This window comes from Geotrypetes seraphini, chromosome 7 (genome assembly GCF_902459505.1).
Source record: "Geotrypetes seraphini chromosome 7, aGeoSer1.1, whole genome shotgun sequence".
Lineage (NCBI taxonomy): Eukaryota > Metazoa > Chordata > Amphibia > Gymnophiona > Dermophiidae > Geotrypetes > Geotrypetes seraphini.
This window is the reverse complement of record NC_047090.1, coordinates 88,449,099-88,474,954: the sequence shown is the minus strand read 5'-3', so window position 1 is coordinate 88,474,954 and position 25,856 is coordinate 88,449,099. Positions and strand designations below refer to the sequence as shown.

General features: G+C 46.6%; 1 protein-coding gene across 1 annotated transcript; it reads right to left on the bottom strand.

Annotated features, from left to right (window-relative positions):
* Nucleotides 1–518: 518 nt before the first annotated feature.
* SPTSSA (serine palmitoyltransferase small subunit A) lies at nt 519–25,486 on the bottom strand. Its single transcript, XM_033951348.1, has 2 exons — nt 25,197–25,486; nt 519–1,301 (listed from the first exon to the last, which is right to left on the bottom strand). Exons 1-2 carry the CDS (start codon nt 25,336–25,338, stop codon nt 1,198–1,200), a joined length of 246 nt encoding a protein of 81 aa, XP_033807239.1. The 5' UTR covers nt 25,339–25,486; the 3' UTR covers nt 519–1,197.
* Between the last annotated feature and the right edge of the window lie 370 nt (nt 25,487–25,856).

The window sequence follows — 25,856 nt, the reverse complement described above, 5'->3', positions numbered from 1 at the left end:
CGATACATACCACAGCTTGTTCAACTTGTCCTAGTCGGAGTTTATTTAAAGGTGCCGTGATCACGCCTGTGTCGGAAGCCTAGTCGGAGTTTTTTTTTTAAGTTTAAAGGTGACGCCGTGGCTCATCTCACGATCGCCACCTTGTCGGAAGCCTTCTCCGATGCAGGTGCGGCTCGTGAGAGGAGCCACCGCAGCGGCTTTTAACTTAAAAATAAACTTCGGCCAGTAGGGCCATATTTCCTGGATGGAGGACTGCACAAGGTGGAAAGCAAGGAGGCCATCGCTTTTCAATTTGTCTGGCGGCCACTGGCACAGCTAAGCGCACATGCACACTCCTGCCTGCCAGGGACCTATGGATCACGGAGTTAAGAGTGCGCATGCGCACTTAGCGTTTTATTATAGTAGATGATTTCATGTATATGATAAATACAGAACAGCCCGACTTTGTAAGGCTTCTGCTCAGCAGGAACGTCAGTTCTACATACAAACTAAAGTAGCATTATTATAGGGAACACAACTCAAGAAATGCAGGTGTTTATTTTCTGTCAACTGGAATAAGGTAGGTTTTACATTACTGAAAAAGCAAAAAATTTTTAACATTTACAAATATTTATAAAATATCCATAAAATATTTTTAAATTGAATCCAGACAAAAATAAAAATTATACACCTGAGATGTCTTCCAAGCAGACATTAATATATTTTTTTGTAAATTAAAAGCATGTGAAAATATTTATACATCTGATAGTAGCAAATACCATCAGCATCTTTCTTACAAATAAATGCTTAAACAGTAGAAATATGTTCATATGCATGTATACCATGCATAAGGAATAAGCATCATTTAATCAGTTTTCCAAAACCTGATTAAAACGAGACGACAATATTGACAATTGACATTAGGAAAAGCTTTTATGGTGCAAAGTTTAAACTTTCACAAAGGTTAAGAAAATACTGCTGTCGAAATACAATTATAATTAAACTACATAAAACTAGTGCACAAGGAGCATCCTGTAAGAGTAGAAGAATAAACGAGTACAATGCATGATAGGGCAGCTTGGCTCTCAGCACTACAAATCCAGTCTTGGACAACACAACATGGTTCTCCCATCTTTCAGTATTTGCCCAGTTCCAAGAGAGCTCAGAGGCCACTTGTCCACATTTCAAGACTGGTAGCTTCTTAAGGCACTTTCCTCATCATTGTACAACTTCAAAGTAGTGTAGTATTGCCATGATGTGCTGTGGCATGAACACGTATCCTGTGTACAAGGCCATTCCAACAATTGAGACCAATATGGAATCTGGTTCTTGGTTAAGGAGAAAAACACAGCTAGGTTTTTGCTCATTTTAATAAAACACAATACTAAGTACTTTAGGTTTCTATGCAGTACAGTAGAATACATCTTATAAATTAGGTTAAAAATAAATGAGTAAAGAACAGTGAAGTAGAAAATATGAGAGCATTAACTTTACAATTATGTGAAAAAGTTTTGTCATCTCCTGATTCTGGGACTTGCAAGAACTGACGGCAGCCAGTCAGGAAGCGGAGCGGGGCCAGGCTGAGGTGAAAAGCTCCGTGCACCACTGTCCGCAAGATTGGAGGAGGCTGCCGTACAGCGAAGGATTAAGTACAGTAAGGGGGGGACAATTTTAAAAGATACATGAAAGGTTGGTGGGACAGGGCGCAGAGCTGGCAGGGAGTGTGGGGTGAGCATGGGAATTGGACGCCCGCGCACTCACAAAGCTGCAGCTGTCAATTAAGATGCTAGCTTTCACTCAAAGTGTGAAAAATAATTTAAAAAAACATGCTAAATGACGCTAAATGCAAAGGTTTTATTACCAAAATATAATTATTGTTTTTATTTTTTCAATCATGACACCAAAAGAATAAAGCATAATTGCGTTAGCCGTTGCATTAGCGGGAGGTCGTTATAGTTACCAAAATGCTGGCCTTCTGATAACGAGCTCAGTTCAATATTTTGAAACACTTTCATTATATACCTTTGGCTCAGTATGACATCATCAGTTTGACAGCCAATCAAAATTAACAAAGGAGGTATTTAAAAGTTAGACAAAGAAAAAAGTTTCAGAAAATTACTTTTGTTCTGTTTACATTCATTTCTGAATATACATTAACATTTTATAACATTTCCAATATTCTTTATCATTCTTAAAACTTATTTCAGACAAGTTGTCTATGTGTCAGGCAAGATACTGAAATGTTCTAAACCCTACAAACAGTGCTGAAAATTTGTCAGTCTTAGAGGAAAAGAGGGACTGCCTCCCCCTGAGCTGACAGCTTCAGATTTCATTGATCTGCACACAGAAGCCTTCCTGTGTTAGAGACTGGAACAGCAGTCTGACTTTAAGTTAACAATTTCTGGATGTTGTGTCTTCCATTTCATTTTTAATACCAATTCTTTCATATCCACACATTCATACTTGCTTGGGCCCAAGCATTCCATACATTCATAACTTGGTTCACTTATATTTAATTCATATTTAATGCATGTTATATCTTAGTTTGGGATACTTAATCCTAGCCAGCCTAAGGCACATCTGGTATCAATTAACACCACGATGCTAGGAAGCCTAAACAAAGACTTGGAAAAAACTGAACACAAAATGGATTCCAAAGACACAAGAACACAAAATGGAGTCCCTGTATATCCTGGTTTCCTTCATGATCTAGCCCAATAGCAAAGTACATAAAAAGAATATTATTATACTTTCCCTTATATTAATCTGTAGTGTGTTTTTCTGGCCTTGGCCACATTTATATTCAGATTTTTATTCACCTGTTTTTCGTACGCTTCTATTGAGCGTGGCCTTAACTAACACATATGCTTGTATCTAACTAGAGTTACCCAGAATCACACGAAAAACAGGCACTTGTATAGAAAAACTCTACAAAAATACTGCACTATCATGTTCTGATATCCACTCCATTACCATCCCATAAACATCACCCCCTACTGGCCACGAGCCACTACTGCTCAGGGGTTGGGTACAGAACTTGGCAGGGAGTGAGGGGGGCTGGGTGCACAATTTGGTTCAGAATGGGGTTTTTTCTTGTTTTCCTCCTCTAAATCTAAGGTGCGTCTAATAGTGCGAAAAATACGGAATATAGAGTTCTATATGGAGTATTTATATGGAGTTCTATATTAATGAAGTATATGGAGTATTTATTTTTAACATTTATATTCTGCATATCACAAAATCTATGCAGGTTACAAAATATACAAAGATAAATTAATAGACAAATACTTAAAAAAAAGAAGTAATCAGCATACCCTGTGATGCAGCGCTGACCTACATGCCTATGGCCTTAGGAAACGAGTAGACAGCTACTCTGCCAAGCTTAATTCTTTGTCTAGTACAGGCTCTATAGTTCAAATATCCAAGAGCCTCTGTTCCGTTCCTCAAACCTGGAGAGTTTTCTCCATTCTGGCTGGAGACTCTAGGAAAAGATCAGAGAGAAAATGACCGAATTCGATCTTGTAGCCCTCTCGAATGATCTCCAGAACCTAGCGGTCCAAGTAAATCTGAGCCCAGACCCTCCAGTAAGCTGACAATCTATGTGTGTGTATGAGGGGGGGGGCATGGTCCCTGACCTGACATCACTGGGCTTTCTTGGAGGCTAGAAATGGTTGAGAACTAGAGACTTACGGTCATCTGACACCCCCAAACCAGTCTGCACGGATCTCAGAGGTACAATTGCCTAAGTATGGCTGAAATCTTCAACAGCCTCGAAAATGTCCATGTCCAGAGCCCCTAGCAACTCAAGGTATGTTGTCTGGCAGAGCTTTGGGGTGACAATCTGCCAGACTAGCCACAAGATTGTCCAGGCCTTTACCAAAAAGCATCTGTCCTTTGAAGGGAAGTTTGCTGAGTGGCTTTGGAAGCTGAATCTCCTGTCCAATGCCTGAAACAGAGCATGCTGCGGGAAGAGAAGGCATAAGCGGAAACTTTACTCATGACTAATCATGTCGTAAAGCACAGTTACTTACCGTAACAGGTGTTATCCAGGGACAGCAGGCAGATATTCTATACATGTGGGTGACGTCATCAACGCAGCCCTAAGCGTACAGTCTCGCAAGCAGACTTGCTTGAAGATCTTCAAGCTTGCGAGTGTACCGTGCATGCGCATGTGCCTTCCCACCCGAGCGTCTCGTCAGTGTGGCCTCAATTCAGATAGCTAGCAAAGAAGCCAACCCGGGGAGGTGGGTGGGTTGCGAGAATATCTGCCTGCTGTCCCTGGATAACACCTGCTACGGTAAGTAACTGTACTTTATCCCAGGACAAGCAGGCAGCATATTCTCTACATGTGGGTGACCTCCAAGCTAACCAACAAGGAGGTGGGAGAGTTGGCAATTTAGGAAAACAGATTACGCAAAACTGACTGGCCAAACTGGCTGTCCCGTCTGGAAAAGGTATCCAGACAGTAGTGAGAGGTGAAGGTATGAACCGAGGACCAAGTGGCGGCCCTGCAGATTTCCTCAATAGGAGTTGATCTGAGGAAAGCTACTGATGCCGCCATCGTTCTGACCTTATGCCCCGTGACACGACCCTGCAGAGGGAGACCAGCCTGAGCGTAGCAGAAAGAGATACAAGTGGCCAACCAGTTGGATAAGGTTCGCTTAGACACGGGACATCCCAACTGATTCAGGTCAAAGGATATGAAGAGTTCAGGAGCAGTCCGATGAGCCTGAGTACGTTGCAAGTAGAAAGCCAACGCATGCTTACAGCCCAAAGTGTGAAGCACCACTTCTCCAGGGTGAGAATGAGGCTTAGGAAAGAAAACTGGAAGAACAATGGATTGGTTGAGGTGAAAATCCGAAACCACCTTGGGCAAGAATTTAGGATGAATACAGAGGACCACCTTATCATGATGAAACACAGTGAAAGGTAGATCCGCAACCAAAGCTTGCAGCTCACTGACCCTGCGAGCAGACGTGAGAGCAATAAGAAACACCACCTTTCAAGTGAGATACTTCAAATGAGCCCAGTCGATCGGCTCAAAGGGAGGTTTCATCAACTGAGCAAGGACCACATTGAGATCCCAAACCACCAGAGGAGGGTTGAGTGGAGAATGAACATTGAACAGACCTTTCATAAATTGGGAAACCACCAGATGCACAGAGAGTGGTTTCCCCTCAAGCGGCTGATGAAAAGCAGCAATGGCACTGAGGTGGACTCGAATAGAAGTTGATTTGAGACCAGACCGGGATAAGTGCAGCAGGTAGTCCAGGATGGACGACAAGGAGGCAGACTGCGGCTCCAAGTGGAACGTAGCACACCAAGAGGAAAATCTGGTCCACTTCTGAGAATAACACTGGTGAGTGGATCGCTTCCTAGAAGCCTCGAGAACATCCCGAACAGACTGAGAGAAATGAAACGAGGCAGTCAGGTGACGAGGTACCAAGCTGTCAAGTGTAGAGACTGCAGGTTGGGATGAAGAAGAGAGCCTTGACTCTGAGAAAGAAGAGAAGGAAAAACTGGAAGAAGCAGAGGCTCCCTGGCACTGAGTCGAAGCAGCAGGGAGAATCAGGGTTGTCTGGGCCACCGAGGAGCTATCAGAATCATGGTGGCGGATAGACTTGAGCATGAGAGTCTTCAAAATCAGTGGGAATGGAGGGAACACATAGAGAAACTAGTCCGTCCAGTCCAGAAGGAAAGCATCCGCCTCGAGCCGGTGAGGAGAATAAATCCTGGAGCAGAACCGGGGCAACTTGTGGTTGAGGGGGGACGCAAACAGATCCACTTGCGGAGTTCCCCACTGAGCAAAGACCTTATGCAGAGTCGATGAATGGAGAGACCATTCGTGAGGTTGTAAAAGGCGACTCAGCTTGTCAGCCAAGTAGTTCTGCTGGCCCTGAATGTAGACCGCTCTGAGAAAGATGTTGTGACTGATCGCCCAATCCCAAAGCCTCAACTTCTTGGCAAAGAGACAGGGAACCCGTACCCCCCCCCGTTTGTTGACATAATACATGGCCACTTGGTTGTCTGTCCGAACAAGAACCACATGGTCACAAAGTAGATGAAGAAAAGCCTTGACAAAGTTGAAAATGGCTCGAAGCTCCAACAGATTGATGTGACAGCACTTCTCCTCGCTGGACCACAGCCCTCGAGTCCGTAGGCCGTCCAGGTGAGCCCCCCAAGCATAGGCGGACGTGTCCGTCGTCAGGACCTTCTGCAGAGGAGGTGCGTGAAACAGAAAACTTCTGGAAATATTGGAAGAGAGCACCCACCAGCGGAGAGATTGTTTCAATAAAGGAGTTACTGCAATCCTGCGTGAGACCGGATCGCGATCCTGACGCCACTGCGAGGCCAGGATCCACTGAGGAATGCGAAGGTGAAGTCTGGCAAAAGGCGTCACATGAACAGTGGAGGCCATGTGCCCCAGCAGAATGGAATCATCATGCTTCTCGCCAAGTTGGTCAGACGAAGAGATACCGTCTGGCAAAGGCGGATGAGAGCCTCCTGCCGAGGACAAGGTAGAAACGAGCGGAGGTGAAGCGTATCCAACACCGCTCCGATGAACTGGAGAGACTGGGACGGATACAATTGGGACTTTGGGAAGTTGATCTCAAAACCCAGTCTTTGAAGGAACAGAATAGTCTGTTGGGTCGCTGAAATAACCTCCGGTCGAGATGGTGCCTTTATGAACCAGTCGTTGAGGTAAGGGAATACCTGAAAACCCTGCATCCGCAGGGCTGTGGCAACTACTACCAGACACTTCGTGAACACCCTCGGTGAAGATGCTAGTCCGAAGGGGAAAACACGATACTGCAGATTCTCCACCGAAATCTCAAGAACTGGCATGAGGCAGGATGAATCGGGATGTGCGTGTAGGCCTCTTTGAGATCCAGGGAGCATAACCAGTCCCCCGCGTCCATCAGGGGGTACAAAGTCAGTAGAGAGAGCATGCAAAACTTTTCTTTGACCAGACAATTTGTTGAGAGCCCTCAAGTCCAGGATGGAACGCAAGTCCCCGGTCTTCTTGGGAACCAGGAAAAAAAAAAAAAAAAAAAAAAATCGGGAATAAAACCCCGAGTTGTGCTGGCACACAGGGACCTCCTCAACGGCCCGGAGACGGAGGAGAGCCTGAGCCTCCTGAAGCAGAAGGGGAAATTGCGACCTGTCGGAAGGAAACTCTCTTAGGAGCTGATCTGGAGGCACCTGTTGGAAGTGAAAAGAGTACCCCTCCCGAATTATGGTGAGTACCCAGGAGTCGGTTGTTATCAACTCCCACTGATGATAAAAATGGCAGAGCTGACTCCCGATGGGCAAGGGGGAAGGCTGAAGGACGAAGGGCACTGGCGTGCTCCAACTGGAATTGTCAAAAAGACGGCGCCGGCTTCACCGCCGCAGGCACCTGAGATTTAGAGGGACGCTGCTGCTGCTGAGGCCATCAAAGAGGCGGATGGGAGAGGGCCAGAGTGGACTTCAGCGGATAGCAACGCGGAGGAAGCTTATACTGCTTAGCAGGGAGAGCTTGCATCTTGGGCCGCACCAGGGAGGCAAAGGACCGCTCGTGTTCTGAGAGGCGTTTTGTAGCCACCTTGATCGAGTCATCAAATACAGTCAAACCTCGGTTTGCGAGTAACCCAGTTTGTGAGTGTTTTGCAAGACGAGCAAAACATTCTTGCAAAACGTCTCGCAAACCGAGTGTTGACTCGATTTGCGAGCACCCTCCCCGATAACCGGCATCACTCCCTCCCGCTTGCAAAGGCCCCCCCGCTCGAACCGGCAACCTCCCCCCCCCCCCCGCGCGAACAGGCACCCCCCGCCCGAACAACTTAAACTTCCCCCCCTCCCGGTCTGGCAGGTGCCGCTAAGATCTTCCCTGCTTCTGCCGGCCTTGAGCACTCCCGCCCCCTCCACCAACCATTGGCCCCTCCCATTATAATTGGCATCCAAACAGACCAATCGTCTTCTCTTACCAGCCTTCATAAGGGCCAGGAAGCCAGGGGGTCGGGCTTTAGTGAGTGGGTGAAATACCATCCCTTCAATCCCAACCAATGGTGAGGTGGTAAACAGAAGAGAGCTGCTCTGATTGAAAGGGTAGAGCGGCCAATGGAAAAGCAGTAGGGCGCTTTGGGCGGATCCCACTGAATTAGGCACGGCGTAGCGCGGCGCTGTCAGCTGTGCCCTTTTGTTCGCTTCGGAGCAATCAGAGCTTCGGAGGGTCCGGTTCGCACTCTTGCAGGTGAGCAGCGACGTATCCAATCGGCCGGGGAGAAGAGAATGGAGGCACCACTGAGACTTCCTAGGGGAGCAGAAGTAGTAGTAATGTGTTCGTGGATTTATCCATGGAGAGTGAACGGGGCAATATAGAGCCCGTCTGAGGGAGCAGCAATGTGTTGGGGGATCTGCTCATGGGAGGAGGGAAAGGGACCTAGGTCTTTGCGAGTGGGGGGGGGGGAACAGCGCCGCTGGCCTCGGGAGGGGGGGGGCCAACATATCAAAGCGAGTTTCCATTATTTCCTATGGGGAAACTCGCTTTGATATACGAGTATTTTGGTTTACAAGCATGCTTCTGGAACGAATTATGCTTGTAAACCAAGGTACCACTGTAGTTCGTTCCCCACACAAGGGAGATTTGCCAAGCAGTCCTGCAAGTTGGGGTCCATGTCCATGATGCGCAGCCAGGCCAAGCGACGCTCTTACACGGCCTGGAGCATATAGAGACGGATTTGGGATAACGTCTCCAAAAGTTGACGAAACTCAGGCTGACGACGAGTGGGCAAGTCAGCAAGGAAAGACTGCAGAACCTTCAAGCAGTGCTTGAGATAGGAGGTGAAAGTAAAGTTATAATTAAGGACACGATTCGCCATCATTGAGTTCTGGTAGAGCCGGTGACCGAATATGTCCATCATCTGCCCCTCCCTGCCCGGGGGGGGGACGGCGGTAGCGAGATTCCAGCTTGGAAGGGATGGCAGGAATGGCATAAGGGGTCTCCAGAAGAATGTCTGTTTCAGAACCTGATTCAGAGGAAGACGCAAAGACTCCCTAGGAGGATGAGGGAGATCCAACTCATACAAATACTCCTGGGTGTACTGGGATTCAGACTGGAGGTTCAGCTGAAGAGCCTCACCCATGTCAGAGACAAACCTCCCAAAGAGGAGGTCCGAGTAGAAGAAAGGACCTTTTGCGGCGAAGAAGACCCAGAGCGTCAGGCCGCCGAAAAGGAAGGAAACACTTCTCTAGAATACATAGTGGGCAAGTCAAAGTCCCGAGAAAAGGACAACGATGAAGTCCTGCTCCAAGGCCCCAGGAAGGTCAAAGAGCGCCGGTGCTGCACCCTACCGGGGAAAGAGCCAGAGGTCCGAGGAACCAGAGAAGAGACCAACTGCCTCAACAGTTTTGAGGGAGAGGTCTTCGACCTCGACCCGCTGTGTCCCAGAGAGACAGAGATGGAAGGCGGCCCTCGAGAATAAGAGAGGCGTCTCGACCGCGCCGAGGCCTTGAAGGGCCTCAAGAACTGCTAGGTAGGAAATCTACCTCACCGAGGCGAGTCTCTCAGTCGCTTCAAGGGTGGGAGCCTCGAGGACGAAGTGGACTTAGGAGGGTGCTTCGAACGAGGCCCACAGGGCGGAGGCCCAAGGAGCGGAGACCCAAGCCTCAAAGCAGGAGGGGAAGAATCACTAGAAGACAGCCAGCGAGACCGACAGGATCTATCCCGAGGGACCTCAAGCGGATGCTCAGGCTGGCCTGCCGAGAGCAGGGTCGAGGCAGGGGCAAGCTGGCTCAAGGGGGAGGAACATAAGAACATAAGCAGTGCCTCCGCCGGGTCAGACCATAGGTCCATCCTGCCCAGCAGTCCGCTCCCGCGGCGGCCCAAACAGGTCACGACCTGTCTGAATCACCAGAAGGGGCCCCTTGCCACCTTGGTTTCTCATTAAAGTCCTATCTTCCCATCAAAGTCCTCACCCTCCGGTCTTGCCCATGCACGACCTGGTTGGCTTTCTATACTTATTACCTGGTTAGCTTTCTATACTTGTGTTACATCCCAGCACCTCTCTAAGTATCCCACGATCCCTTTATCCCTCAGGAATCCGTCCAATCCCTGTTTGAATCCATGTACCGTACTCTGCCTGATCACTTCCTCCGGTAGCGCATTCCAAGTGTTCACGACCCTTTGGGTGAAGAAAAACTTCCTTGCATTTGTTTTGAACCTATCTCCCTTCAGTTTCTACGAATGCCCCCTCGTACCTGTTGTCCCCCTCAGTCTGAAGAATCTGTCCCTATCCACCCTCTCTATGCCCCTCATGATCTTGAAGGTCCCTATCATATCTCCCCTGAGCCTCCTTTTTTCCAGAGAGAAGAGCCCCAGCCTATCCAACCTCTCAGCGTATGGGCAGTGTTCCAGCCCTTTTACCAGTTTCGTTGCTCTCCTTTGGACTCTCTCAAGTACCGCCATGTCTTTCTTGAGGTGCGGCGATCAATACTGAACGCAGTATTCCAGATGTGGACGCACCATCGCTCGATACAATGGCATGATGACTTCCCGCGTCCTGGTTGTTATGCCCCTCTTTATGATGCCCAGCATCCTGTTGGCTTTTTTTGAGGCTGCTGCGCACTGTGCAGATGGCTTCAGTGATGCATCCACCAGCACACCCAAGTCTCTCTCAAGTCTGCTGTCTCCCAACAATGCCCCCCCCAATTTGTAGTTGAACAACGGGTTCTTTTTCCCTATATGCATGACCTTGCATTTTTCCACGTTAAAGCGCATTTGCCATTTGTTTGCCCAGTCTTCCAGCTTGTCCAGGTCCCTTTGCAGGTCCTCACACTCTTCCCTGGACCTAACTCTGCCGCACAGTTTGGTATCGTCTGCAAATTTTATAACCTCGCACTTTGCCTCCTTTTCCAGGTCATTGATAAATATATTGAAGAGTAACGGCCCCAGCACCGATCCCTGTGGCACACCGCTCGTGACTCCCCGTCAGTCAGAATATTGGCCCTTTACTCCGACCCTCTGCAGTCTACCCGACAACCAGTGCTTGATCCATCTGTGCACATCCCCTCCCACCCCGTGGTTCCACAGCTTCCTAAGCAGCCTTTCATGTGGCACCTTGTCGAAAGCCTTTTGAAAATCGAGGTAAATGATGTCTATGGGTTCCCCATTGTCCACCCGACTGCTTATTCCCTCAAAGAAGTACAGAAGGTTCGCTAGGCATGACCTTCCCTTACAGAATCCGTGCTGGCTAGTTCTCAGTAGGCCATTCCTCTCGATGTGTTCGCAAATGCCGTCCTTGATCATAGCTTCCCTATAATTGAAGTCTGGCTCACCGGCCTGTAGTTCCCGGGGTCACCCCTTGATCCCTTCTTGAAGATAGGTGTGACATTCGCCAATTTCCAGTCCTCTGGTACCTCTCCAGTTTTCAAGGATAGGTTGCAAACATGCTGGATTGTGCCCGCTATTTCTTGTCTTAATTCCTTAAGAACCCTTGGGTGGATCCCGTCCGGGCCCGGTGATTTGCTGCATTTTAACCTGTCTATCTGTTTGAGGACATCCTCCTTACTTACCTCTATGTGCTCCAATTTTTCGGCCTGTTCCCCACTCATGAGCTCCTCTGAGTCCGGTATATTAGATGTGTCTTCACTCGTGAAAACAGACGAGAAGAACGTGTTCAACCTCTCAGCTACCTCTTTATCCTCCTTAATCACTCCCTTCCTATCCCCATCGTCCAACGGCCCCACCTCCTCTCTCGCTGGTCGCTTCCCCTTTACGTAACTGAAGAATGCCTTGAAGTTTTTCGCCTCCCTGGCCAGCCCCTCTTCGTATTCCCCTTTCGCTTTTCTAACCTCTTGGTGGCATTCCTTTTGGCATTTCCTGTGCGCCTGGTGATTTTCCTCCGTTGGGTCCTTTTTCCATCTCCGGAAGGATACTTTTTTTTATCATTTATTGCCCTCTTTACTTCAGTTGACATCCAAACCGGATCCTTTGATCGCTTGTTCTTGCAGCCTTTCCTGAAACTGGGGACGTACATTCTTTGTGCTTCCTGCAGGGTGTCCCTGAATAGGGTCCAGGCGCTTCCCACAGTCTCCATCCTAAAGATGTTTCTGAGCTTCCTCCCCACCATTTCCCTCATAGCAACATAGTTCCCTTTCTTGAAGTTGAGCGCAGTTGTTGCGGTCCTCCTTACTATGGGTGTCCCCCTTTCTAATGTGAATCTGATCGCGTTGTGATCACTGTTGCCTAGTGGTCCTCCCACTTCTACCCCTCTTGCAGGCCCCCCTAATCCGTTTAGGATGAGGTTAAGAGTAGCACCCCCTCGCGTCGGTTCCTTGACTAGTTGCTCCATGAAGTAGTCCCTCACAGCTTCTACAAATCCTGTTTCCCTAGTGCAGTTGGAGTGACCCGTACTCCAGTCTATCCCCGGGTAGTTGAAGTCCCCCATCACTGTTACACTTCCAGTCCTGCATTCCTGTCTCAGTTCAGCTTCCAAGTCATGTCCGACTCCTTCTGGCGTACCAGGTGGGCGATAGTACAGCCCCAGTTTTATGTCTGCACCCTTGTTTCTCGGCAATTTGACCTATAGCGATTCCAGCCCCTCTGCCTTTGTCGCCATATCCATCCCGACCGAGTAGATAGAGTCCTTTATATATAGTGCTATGCCTCCCCCCTTCTTGTGGGTCCTGTCCCTCCTGTAAAGCAGCGCCACATCCCATTGATTTTCCTCTGTCCACCAGGTTTCTGTAATTCCAATTATATCCAGGTCCTCCCCCTTGGAGGAAACCTGAGTCTTCAGGATGGCTTTCAGCATGTCCTCAAATATCGGCACCGAGACCATGGGAGCAGGTCGAACGGGTGCAGCAGTGTGCTCCGAGGGCGACCTCGAAGAAGAGTATTCCCATTGTGTGGAGGCACGTTTGGAGGGAGGTCTCGATGGGGCATGGAACACCGCACCCCCTTGAGACCCTGAGGAAGGCTTCTTCGCTAGGGAACCTGAGAATGGAAGAGGAGACTTACCCAAAGCCACAGGTCTTGACGGGGCATCCCCGAAGTCCTAGTGGAGGAGGATGACTTCGACGGGGCCGAGGCCGAAGTCGGGGCTGGAGCCGAGGCCAAGGCTGCACCTCCCAAGGGATCCATGGCCCCAAAAAGTGCGAGGATTTTAGCCTGCCTTCTACGAAGCACTCGCGGTTGAAGGGTAGGTATTTAAACGTCTCTATCATCTCCCCTCTCCCGCCTTTCCTCCACAGTATACAGATTGAGCTCTTTAAGTCTGTCCCCATATGCCTTATGATGAAGACCACATACCATTTTAGTAGCCTTCCTCTGGACCGACTCCATCCTTTTCATATCTTATTGAAGGTGTGGCCTCCAGAATTATACACAACATGGCTACTGTGGTAGCGATTTTGGCACAAAAAAACCGCCCAGATGAGCTAAATTAAAAGTCAACAAATGCATTGATGGAACACAGAGATATCATGGACCTGGACTCTAAAAAAGAACAGCAGTTTACAGTTATTTGGGAACGTTTCTGGAATACCTTAACTCCAATGGCAAGAAGTAGTTTGTTGAACACATAAAGCCTCTTGGTGTGGACTTATGCTTCCTATATTTTATCTTTTATTCATGGTTTTTAGAACTGACTCTGTTGGGGGGAAAAGGAAGGGATGGGGGAAGGAGGGGTGGTTCTTACTTCCTGGTTGATATTATGGCTGTTAAAGGTTCCTCCTGATTTCATGTCGTTCTCAGCTATTTGTTTACTTCCATATATTGTAACTCTTATATTTGTATGCCTGGCTGTTTGGAACGAAATACAGATATTTACAAAAAAAAAAAAAAAAGTCAAATTTCAAAAGCAGGTTTCTGAGGGAGAGGGACCCTATACCTGGTACCAGAAACTTCCAAAATTACTAAATTCAAACCCCCATAAGCTACAATAGCCTTACTCACTGTGCCATGTGGTGCTTGCCTGCTTTAGCTCAGATGTGCAGCTAGAATGCTGGAGAAGGGTTCTGACTCAAAATAAACTCCACAAACGTGGTCTTCGGGCTGCCAACTGAACGAACTGAATCAATGTTGAACTGAGCCTCAACCTCCTCTAATTCATAAGGTCGTCCAGACATTTGCCAAACAATAACTGCTCCTGAAAAAGCAGTCTAGCCAAAGTAACCTTGGAAGTGGAATCACCAGCCCACTGTCTGAATCAAAATATTCTGTGGGCAGAGATGGAGTAAGATGACACTTTTGCCAAAACTCACATAAGGACCCTCGAACACAAGATGACATCCGCTCAAACTCAGGGGAGGGAAGTTTCGTGGAGACATCAGGAAGTACTTCTTCACGGAACGAATGATAGAGCATTGGAACAAGCTTCCAGTACAGGTGATCGAGGCCCGCAGTATCCCAGACTTCAAGAATAAATGGGATACCTATGTGGGATCACTGCGAGGGTCATACCAATGAATAGAGTCGCTAGGATATTGACTTAATAGAGCAGGTCAGTAGAGTTAAGGGGGCCAGTAGAATTATAAGGGTGGGTCAATGGTGTGGGCAGACTTGATGGGCTGTAGCCCTTATCTGCTGTCATCTTTCTATGTTTCTAAGGTCATACATCAGCCACTGGAGGGGGAACTCCAGTGTGCACATTTGAAAGAGAAAGGCGCATGCTATAAGACATTGCCAAAGCAGCTTTAATCCCTAAAGCAGCTGTGTCTGCATATCCTCTAACAATACACCCTCCGGAGAGTCAAACTGCTTTGAGACAGAACGCTCAAATCAGGGTGCCAGGGAAAGATACCAAACTGCAAGCACACACCACAAAGCCAGGAGGAAATAGTGGATGGAGCTGGTTGAGTGACCAAATTGAACTCCTGCAAAGATTCAGAAATAAGGTCCGGCAAAGCTGCAGTCTTAAATAAGCACAGGACTGTGAGAGCATCCCCAGGCTCCAAAACCCCAGAGGGATCCACAGACTCCACACACAGTTCTTGATCTCTCACCCCGGGAAGCTCTGCACCTGCAAATAAGGGTCAGCAATAAGTCATACACATCAGGATTCCCCAGATCAGTGTCAGATAGCGCAAGAACAGTGGCAGGCTGAATCGAGGATGTGTCCAAAGGAGCAATACCACTGAGAAACTCTGTGGAGGCAGATTGGGACTGCACAGTGGGAGAACACTGGTTCTGAGATTCAGACCACAAAATTTTCATAAATTCAGAAAAAGTGTCCTGTTCCTGGGGTGTAATCATCCTAAGGTGACTAAAATTGGCATTTCTTAGGCTGTGAAGGGTCCACCACATAGCGAATGGAATTACCAGCTGTGCTGAGCCCCAAAAGCAACAAAAGCTGCCACACCAGGCTAGCTGAGCGTTTGGTCACCTGCTTCAGCAAGCAAGAGGCTCAGCTGGACATTGCAGCCCCCACCCGTACCACAAGAACACTCTAAAAATGCTAAATGTGCGCAATCCTGGCAAGCATCCACATGAGGAAAGCCCAAGGACTACATCCCAGCAAGTTTCCAGTTGAAATTTGCAGTTTTGAAGAAGCAGGGAGTTTTAGGGGGGGGGGAATCAAAATCACTAAAAATTCAAGATGGTTACCATCCAAAATTTTGCACCAAAATCGCAATATTTTTCACAAACTCTAAAAATTGTAATTTTAGGATTTTTCAGGAGGGAGAACATTCAGAAACACTCACTGTCAGCTTGTGTACTCACTATGACCTGACAGGATCTTTGCTGTAGCCTGCTTTCAGCTATCACAGTAGCTAGATGAGAAAATTTACTCCCACAATGTTGGGAATGGTTCTGTAAAGCTGATCTTTGGGCTGCCAGTCAGACTCCTATGTCTGACTACACCTCTACCCCTGCAAACCAATGGATACACACCAGGACGGGCGGAAGCATGAAGAAGCAGCCAGCATCCTGTGAGACACTGCCAAGCCTCCTAAGGGTGCTTAACAGCCTGTGCTTGACCCCTATTTTATAGTAGGTAAGACCATGTCAGGGACGGCCCTGAGCTCCAGAGAAAAACTATATAGGCTAGCTAACAGGTACCCAGTGGGATCGGCCTGTCAGCTACAGACCAAAGTCTGTAAAATCTCAAGCAGGCAGAGTTTCAAATTTGCTCCAAGCACCAAATTTCCAAAAAAGGGATGAAATTACATCAAATTAAAAATAATAAAATGGTGAGAGCAGAACAAACACTTCTGCAGGCACGCGTGAACAAGAAAGAACTGTAGGTAGAGCTAGAGAACCCTGTGAAGCACAGCAGAGGCAGAGTGAAAAATCCAGAGTGGATTCTTTCTGCAGCAGCACACAGCTATGGGGAAATAACCCATCTGTGTAGAATGTCTCACCTATTGCACTGGAAAAGTGTTTGGATTTCTGTAACTCTTGGATTGTGCGAAGGGATTACGCACCTAGAATATGGAATCCAGAAGGGATGTAACAGAATGGCTATTTACAAGTATAGGAGACATTCCATACCATACACTGGAAGAAAGTTTTTTTTCCATTCAGTTAAGCTGTACAACCTTTTATTGAAGACATGGTGAATGCAGCTAGCATAGCTGATTTTAGAAAGTGTTTAAACCAGGCTTGTCCAAATTCAGTCCTTGAGGCCTACAAACAGGCCAGGTTTTCAGAATACAGTACTCCCCAGAAATTTGTGGGGTGTTCCATTTCAGGAACACCGGCGAATTTTGAAATACCGCAAATACAGTTTAGGAGCTTATCGAAGGCAGGAGAGGGCAGCTGGGGCGCTGGCGAGTGCTGAAAATCATTTGTGTTATTTTCCAACCGACTCTTCCTGGTACTAAAGTCATGGTTACACCAATCAGGAGCTGCTTTGACATGCCAGATAGTACAAGAAAGAGACGATTGGAAAATACTGCAAATTACTGAGTCCGTGATTCGCAAACTCGCAGGGGTTTACTGTATTTCTAATTTATGAATGAGAAAAAGATTTGTATTCGTACTACATTCACTGTATGCAGATCTCTCAAACATGTTCATTACAGATATCCTGAAAACCTGGTCTGCTTGAATTCTTAGCGCCAGGTGTCTATAAACCATTATTAGTCAGGAAGACTTTGGATTGCCACTCTTTATCCATGGGTATAAGCAACAAGGATCTACTCTTTGTAACTGTGACCTGGATTGACCAATGAACAGGATGCTGGTAAGGATGGACCTTGATCTGACCCAATATGACATTCACATGCTTCTTGATTTATATTTAGGAGACCAAGACTAAGGGCCTTTTTTACAAAGTCGTAGAAAATAATCATATTAATATTTTCCGATTGTTACTTTTTAAAGTATTTTTTTAGATACTGTTAACCTAGTCGCGCTCCTTTCTGGCTGAAGGCCCGGTATATAAAGCTAAGTTTTAGTTTAGTTTAGTGGTAGTGAGCCAAGCCCTGGCAAATAAAATGTGACACAGTCCACAAGAACTGAATGGACTGTGTCACATTTGCTGCTTGGGAATCGCTACTACATCTTTGTAAAAGTAAGTGAGACGAACAGTTTTGAACAGAGCAAGCTCCCATGCACCATAAATACATGTATATCTTATTTGGAAGGAAGTTTCATTCACCATTTTGTTCCACAAGAAGAGAACAGGGAGTAGCCAAGACCAACAAAAAGTCCTCAGTTCCTAAGAGGACTTGTCTCTTATTTAGGAAGTACAGTAAGGAGTTTATTTTTGTGGTTGAAGATTTACTATGATGTTTTCAGAATTTTTAATGATCCATATGTCCTTCAGACCAAGACTTTTCAACACAACAAAAATCTAGAAAAAGGAGTGGATATTCTGACCACCAGAAAAGAAATGGAGAGGTCAAGCAGTAGTTCTCGGGTATCAAGGGGAACTTTATGGATTAGGTGGAACCTGCTTAGTCTGCCCATGGATTTTTTTTTAAGTTTCAAATTAAAAAATATACATTAAATAACTTGTTTGGTACTCCAACATCAAACTTTACTGAACTCCAAATTGATATTTCATTACAGAAACACACATATATCTGGCACTCAAAGTTAAACTCCCTTTCAAAAGGGCACCCATACTAGGAGATTAAGAGTAAGTTACCATACTGATTTTCAGTACTGAATGTGAACCCTTCAGAAACAGTTATGTGTATGTTTCGCTACTGTCCTAGGACTTTCCTATAACTGAATTATTGGAAAGCCCCTTCTATCTGCTACTCTCCTAAGCAAACAGGACATGGTTCAGAACATTAGGAAAAAACCTATTACCATATTTTTCGCTCCATAAGACGTACCCTAGATTTAGAGGAGGAAAACAAGAAAAAAAGTATTCTGAACCAAATTCTCCCTGCCAGGCTCTGCACCCAACCCTACACTCCTTACCAGGCTCTGCATCCTGTCCCCCTTCCCTGCCAGGCTCTGTACCCTGTTCCCCCCATCTGGTGGTCTAGTGGTAGGCCGGGACAGGGTAGGCAGGCCTAGTGGCTGGCAGGCAGGTCCCATACCCCCATGTACCCCCAATACCTTAAATCATCCCCATACCCCCATGTACCTCCCCAATACTTTAAATCATCCCCCATACCCCTTTTAAACACCCCCATACCTTATAAATTATACCACCCTGTACCTTTTAAACACCCCATGTACCTTTTAAATCATATCCCCATGTATCTTTTTTTTTAACCCTGTACCTTTTGTTTTTTAAAAAAAGGTTTGATTGGCATTCATTTTTCGTTTTCACCCCAGAGCACGCAACCCCCTCTCCCCAACCCCCAGCAACAAATGCAATGAGGCCCAATGTAAAAGACCCAATGCCAAAAACACAGAAAACAAAGACCTCAAATCAATCCCCCAATTCACTCTTTCAGAGAAACAATACAAGATATCCATCCAATAAACATGAAATGTCAAGAATAGCCTAACCCCCCACCTCCCAAAGTCCCTCCCCACTCACAAACCCCCCTCCAATTGCATTGTAGGAAACAAAGGAAGTAGAGGAAGAAAGAGAAATGAAAGCAACAAAGAAAGAGAAGAAAGAAAAAGAAACACGGATGAGACTACCCCGTACCTTTTAAAAGTCTTCCTTCCCTCCCTTGACAGCTCCGTACTATTTCAGGGCAGCAAGCACACGAGTCAGGAGCGCAGAGGTCACTCAGGACTAAGCTTTCTGCGTTCCCGCTTGGGTCCGTGCAGTTTTCTGAATGGCTGCCGGCAGTTCTCATGACTCCTGTGAGAACTGCCACCAGCCATTCAGATAGCAGTACGGGCCCAAGCAGGAGCACGGAAAGCTTAGTCCTGACCTCCGTGCTCCTTACTCATACGCCTGCTGCCCTGAAATAGTACGGAGCTGTCAAGGGAAGGAAGGAAGACTTTTAAAAGGTACGGGGTAGTCTCATCCATGTTTCTTTTTCTTTTTTCTTTCTTCTCTTTCTTTGTTGCTTTCATTTCTCTTTCTTCTTCTATCTTTCTCTACTTCCTTTGTTTCCTACGATGCAATTGGAGGGGGGTTTAAAAAAAAAAGTACAGGAGGGGTATGATTAAAAAGGTACAGGACCACTAGGCTGCTTGAAAAAGGGACGGTGGTGGCATCGACGGGTGGGGTGTTTGTTTTAAAAAGGTGGCGGCCGGCAGGCGGTATTCAGAAAGGTGGTGCAGCTGCGCTGGGGGGGGGTGCAACTGTATGAGGGGGTTTACAAATTCTGTGTCTTCACTTCATAAGACACACCAAGATTTCCACCCACTTTTGGGTGGAAAAAAGTGCATCTTATGGAGCGAAAAATACGGTATGTGTGCAACAGGAATACGGTACAGACAGCAAAGGCATAGCTTTCATAAATTGGAGTAAAAGATTGCAAAATATGCATCCTATGTAGGCAAATATTTTAGGACCCCAAACAAAGACCACACACAAGATTCATAAACACAACCACACAAACATTCAAGCTTCTGTTCTGAAAAATATAACTAGCTTACAGTGCTACTTTAAAAAGAGCTGAATTTATGAGAACTTCTGTTTGTTATTAACAGACCCGTCTTCTAATGTAAACACAAGTTTATTGACACAACTTAGCTCCTGTTTATAAAAACAGAACATCATGTTCTAATATGGTCTTTTGCACACTCGTTATGCATACATGCTGGGGCACAGTATGTTGACTGGTAAATAGATCATAAAGCAATCTCAAAGTGCCTGAAATTTTCACCTACTAAAGGCAAAAGAATGTCACTAAGAACAAAAGAATAGCCATACTGGGTCAGACCAATGGCCCGTCTAGCCTAGTCCTGTTTCTTGGTGGCCAATCCAGGTCACAAGTACCTGGCAAAAACCCAAATAGGAGCAACATTCCATTCCTCCAATCCCAGAGCAAGCAGTGGCTTCCCCCATGTCTGTCTCAATAGCTTACTTACTATGGACTTTTCTTTCAGAAACTTGTCCAAACCTTTTTTAAACCAGCCGTGTTAACTGCTGTTACCACATCCTCTGGTAACACATTCCAGAGTTTAACTAGTCTCTGAGTGAAAAAATATTTCTTCCTATTGGTTTTTTAAAGTATTTCTCTGTAACTTCATCGAGTGTACTCTAGTCTTTGTAATTTTTCTACTCTTTGTAATTTTTGATGGGAGTAAAAAAAATTGATTCACTTGTACCTATTCTACACCATTCGGGATTTTGTAGCCTTAAATCATATATCTCTTTTCCAAGCTAAACAACCCTAACCTCTTTAGCCTTTCCTCATACGAAAGGAGTTCTGTCCCCTTTATCATCTTGGTCACTCTTCTATGAACCTTTTCTAATTCTGTTTTAGATATGGCTACCAGAATTGAACACAGTACTCAAGGTGCGGTGGCACAATGGAGTGATACTTGTAGACTTGTTTGTTTGAATAAATATGCCCATTGTTATGTCAAGAGTAGCGAGACTATAGTTTCTAAAAAGAGATTACTGGGCCATGCTTGGGTTTTTGACATTCTGTCCTGATGTATTTTAGTACCTGTCCGATTGGCTCAGATGTCTAAGGTCTCTCCTATAGGAGAGGCCTTAGGCATCTGAGCCAATCAGAGCTTTAGGCCCCTCCACAATGCATCCCAGAATGCAACGGGAAGGCCCGCAATTTTGGAGTGGTGGGCCTGCTGGCTGGAGGGTACGAGCATCCCTCCAGCCAGACTTTCTTTGTACAGATATGGGGTGGGGGCAGCAGGAGGGAGTGGGCATCCCTCCTGCCTTGGGACTTCTCAGGGGAAGGGTGGGGGGAGGAAGGAGTGGGCATCCCTCCTGCCCCGCTACTGTAGGGGAGGTTTGGGGGCAGGTAGGATTGGGCATCACTCCTACTGGCCGACTTCACGGGGGTGCCATGGCCGCTCACCTGATCATGGCAGGGGGATTCCCTTGCCATGATCAACTGATGGCAACGCAATTATCTAACCAGCGCCTGCAACATGGGCGCCAGTTAGAGAATCAGGCCGATTAGACGTCTGTCCATTAGGGCAGAAGCGATTCTGTATAAGACACTGGTGTGCGATTCTAACCAGCATCCTATACAGAATCTGCCCCTTAGTGATTTAAGGCCTCCTCTCAGGCAGGGACCTAATTACACTTGAACTCTAACTCATCTTGAACATGGATTCATAAGAATTAATTAAATCCAAAATGTAATGGATCAAAAATCTGCCCTTAGAATTCCACATCAGGGCAACATCTGGATTAGATCAATCATAAAAGGGAAGTGAGGCTGAGCTGGCATTCTGATGCTTATGTTTATTTGCTACACCGCCCTTCCTTGCCGCATTATTAAAGAGTAAATCAGGTCAGAGAACAGCGCAGAAAGAAAAAACAGAGCTGTGCCAAGAGCAGGTTGCCATTACCACCTACCACAAAATTCAATCAAACAAACACCAAAGTGAAGCAGTAAGCTTTCAGACACTTTAAATCCATGCTGGGAATTTTCCAAAACAAAAATACCATGGGACAAAATTACATAGGCTTGAGGTCAGAAAATAAGAAGTCTCATCACAATCTAATCAGGTCTTTGAAGCTTCATCAGTTATTAAACATGTGAGGAAAATATGGTATTTGGATATTAGTACATGTCTATGGATGGAAAAAGTTGTCAAACATATATCCCCCAGTGCAAGCACATTGCAGAAGCAATACAACCAAAGGACTGGCAGTGAAGATAACACCTGAAAGAATTTTTCCATTCTTCTGGTAAATGGCCTGGGAACTTCATCTTGTGTAGGGAAAATAAATTTAAAACAGACTCCCATAAATGTAAACCCGTTTGATAAAAAAGAGTCATTTACATTATTAAAACTGAATCTCTGCAACTATCACTGAACTCTAAATATTTCTTGGGGCAGTAAAGAAAAGCTAAAGTCAAAACAAGTCAATGAAACAGTGTTCCCTCTAAGCGGGCGGGTGTTGTGAGCAAACTTTTTTCACTGTGAGCTAAAAATATCGGGCGCCAGCAAGTTATGAGCCAAATAAATATGTTGCTTTCTACCACAGAACTTCCTTACGTTTGTATGGAATCTATCCCCTTTCAACTTTAGAGAGTGCCCTCTCGTTCTCCCTGCCTTAGCTACTAAGTCTATTCCCTTCAGTACCTTGAATGTTTCTATCATGTCCCCTCTCAATCTCCTCTGCTCAAGGGAGAAGAGGCCCAGTTTCTCTAATCTTTCGCTGTACGGCAACTCCTCCAGCCCCTTAACCATTTTAGTTGCTCTTCTCTGGATCCTTTCGAGTAGTACCGTGTCCTTCTTAAAGTACCAGTGCTGGACGCAGTACTCCAGGTGAGGGCGTACCATGGCCCGGTACAGCAGCATGATAACCTTCTCTGTCTCTTCAGTCCAGCATCTGCCCCTTCCATTCACTGTCTGTCTTTCCCTGCCATCTCTCCTCCTGCCCCCCCCCCCCCCCCCCCAATTTGGTCTAGCATCCATCATCTTCCTTCTGTTCCCCTCATGGTCTGGCATCTCTATCCTTCCCTCCCCCCTGTGGTTTTTAGCATATCTCTCTTCTCATTTCCTCCACTCAGATCTGATCATTCTCTGTTCTCTCTTCCCTTTTCTTCTCTGGTCTTCCTTCTCTATTTTCTGCCTCCATCTAAATTAAATTCTTTCTTACTATTTAGTCCCGTTTCCCTCTTTTCACTGTGTCTACACACAGCTTGTCACCCCTTTCCCTCACCCCTCCATTATCTTACTATTTTCTTCCCCCTTTATTTATCTCCTCCTTCCATCCAGTATGTGTTCTTTCCCCACTTCCATTCAGCATCTGCTCTCCCTTCTCAACTGACATCCATCTGCCTTCTGCTCTCTCTCCCTTCTTCTCACTTCCATCATCTGTCCCCTTCTCTCTCTCTCTCATCTCCTCCATTCCATCATCTGCCCCTTCTCTCTCTCTCCCCCCCCCCAACTTCCATCATCTGCCCCCCTTCCCCTCACCTTTGTGGGTCACTTTCTTTCCCCTGAGGGTGGCTCATGTCACAGGGGAAGCTTTGGCCGAGCAGAACCGCTTGATTGACAGTGGAACTTACTTGATTGATGTCGATGCTGGGGCCCGTTGCCGTTTGAAGGAAAAAAAAAAAGGTGGAAAAAAGGAACCTGTAAAGGCGAGAGGAAGGGAAACCTCCAGGACAGCTGCTTTTTGCCCTCCTTCAGCGGCCCAAGAGTTCAGACCAGCAGCGGCAGCTCTGTATGCTTTTAACTTCGGCTCTGTATGCTTTTAACTTCGGCACAGAGCTGCCCCTAATCAATAGTTTAGCGCGGTTTCATGAGGCAGCCTCGGGGCCTTTGATAGCCGGCCCGCTTCGATGATGCGATGTGGGCCGGCCTAGCAAAGGCCCCGAGGCTGCCTTATGAAACCGCGCTAAACTATTGATTAGGGGCAGCTCTGTGCCGAAGTTAAAAGCATACACAGCTGCCGCTGCTGGTCTGGAGGTGCGGAGACAAGGCAGGAGGCAAACGCGGTGGAAGGCAGGAGTCCCGGCACAGCGACTGCAACAGGAAGTTGCAAGTCAGCTGACGCCGGCCTTTCGTTGCGGCGGGGACCGAATCCTTCGCGGACCGGCAAGATTTTGTTTGCGGACCGGCGGTTGAAGAACTGTGCTCTACACTGTGTGCGCTGTGACGAGAAACTTGTGCGCTGCGAGGTAATATTTTGTGCGCCAGCGCACCCCAGCGCAGCTTAGCGGGAACGCTCCTAACCCAGCCATAGAAACTCAAAGAATCATCATCAGTGCTTTTACCTACAAAGAGGTTAGACATTTTTCAAATAGCCCATTTATCCAGGTAAATAAGTTTTGGAAATAGTCCTTATGTCCATTTATGTTTTGTTTTTACAGTAATGTTACACGATGATCATGACAGTTTGATCATGGAATATAGGGATGGGGAGAGAGGTTTATCTAGGGCACCCAATATTTGCACTAGCCCTACCGCAAACAGATGCTGTTCCTCTAAATTCCCTTAAAACCTTCTCTGCTCTAGTTTCCTTTCTAATGTACTATCAACTTATGGCATGAACAAAAACAAGCTTTCCTCATCATAAATCAGTAACCCCCTACGGCGTCACAGGTGTCCAGAAAGTTTGTAAGAATAAATGTCTTGGCGGCGCAGATTCTAATATTTCATAAACTTTTCTCTTGTTGCAAAAATTAAAAAAGTCTGGCCAATTCTTTGATATACAGCCAATAATATTTCACATTTGAGAACTATCCATGCTTTTCCCCACCACGTCACCCCTTCCCTCTAGATAAGATCGCCGCCGATGAAACTGAAATCTCAGCACCCTTTTTCTTCTCTATTTCCTTTCGAGATCTCTTAGTTACGCAAGTATGAACTTTGCCTCCATAAATTTAATTTTATATATAAAAAAAGTAATACTGAACTGCCCCTTCCCAGAGAAATGTGATAAGACATGTAGAATTAGGCGCTCCATCCAGCGCATAAGGCGCACACAGTAACACACCAAACGTGGTTTTCTAGTTGTGCTGTTACTCCTCATAAACATGTGCCTAGCAAAACGTTTTTCTATACAGAATCGAGATCCGTTTTATCCCTGCCACAGTTGTACATATAATGATAGCACAGACTTCCATCTTTAACCTTTGAAGAACCCATAAGATAATGCTTCCTACATATTCTCTTGGACCCTTCTTCCCTCACCCACCGTCTAGGCGCAGGAAACCATTTACATAGCTACTTCCCCCTGCCCGCTCCGTACAGAGGCCTCGAAGGATACTGAACACCGTCCGCTCCCACGGCTCCAGCATGTAGAGCGCCGTCACCAGCAAATACTGGTAATAAAGCCATGACATCTGCTTCCAGGCTCTACTCAGGGGCTGCAACGACGACTCCTTCCTTTCGGAGGGCAACGGCTTCATCCTGCTTCTGAGAGGAACCAACTGGGGGGGAAAAAAATAAAGCCGGTCGCAGCTTTCGGCCCTGAGAAACCTAACGGCCGCTCGGCTCACTGCTAACCGGACCGGAACGCCCACTTTGCTCCGCCTCCCGCCTTGACGCAGTCTCGGCCCATGTCACGTGAGCCGGGGTACGGCTAAAGGGGCGGATTGCGTCGCGAGCGAGAATTTGTGAGACGGAAAAACGTGCGAGGGCCTGGCCACCGTGGCGTGACGTAAGTGCGGCGCGCTCCCAGACAACGGTTCTTTCTTTTAGAGTCCAATAAATCACGACGTCAGGGTCAGGTAGTGATGCTCAGTCACAAGGGCGTGTTCTCTTAAGGGTTAGGAAGGGCAGTTTTGTTTTTTTCTTCATATGACTGCCAACTGCAATGTTGCCAGATAATTTATTATAATCCCGCCCAATTACCTTGAAAAAGCAGCCCCAAAACATCCCAGTGTACTAAAAAGTTATCAGCCCAACTAACTTTAAGTTGGGAGGG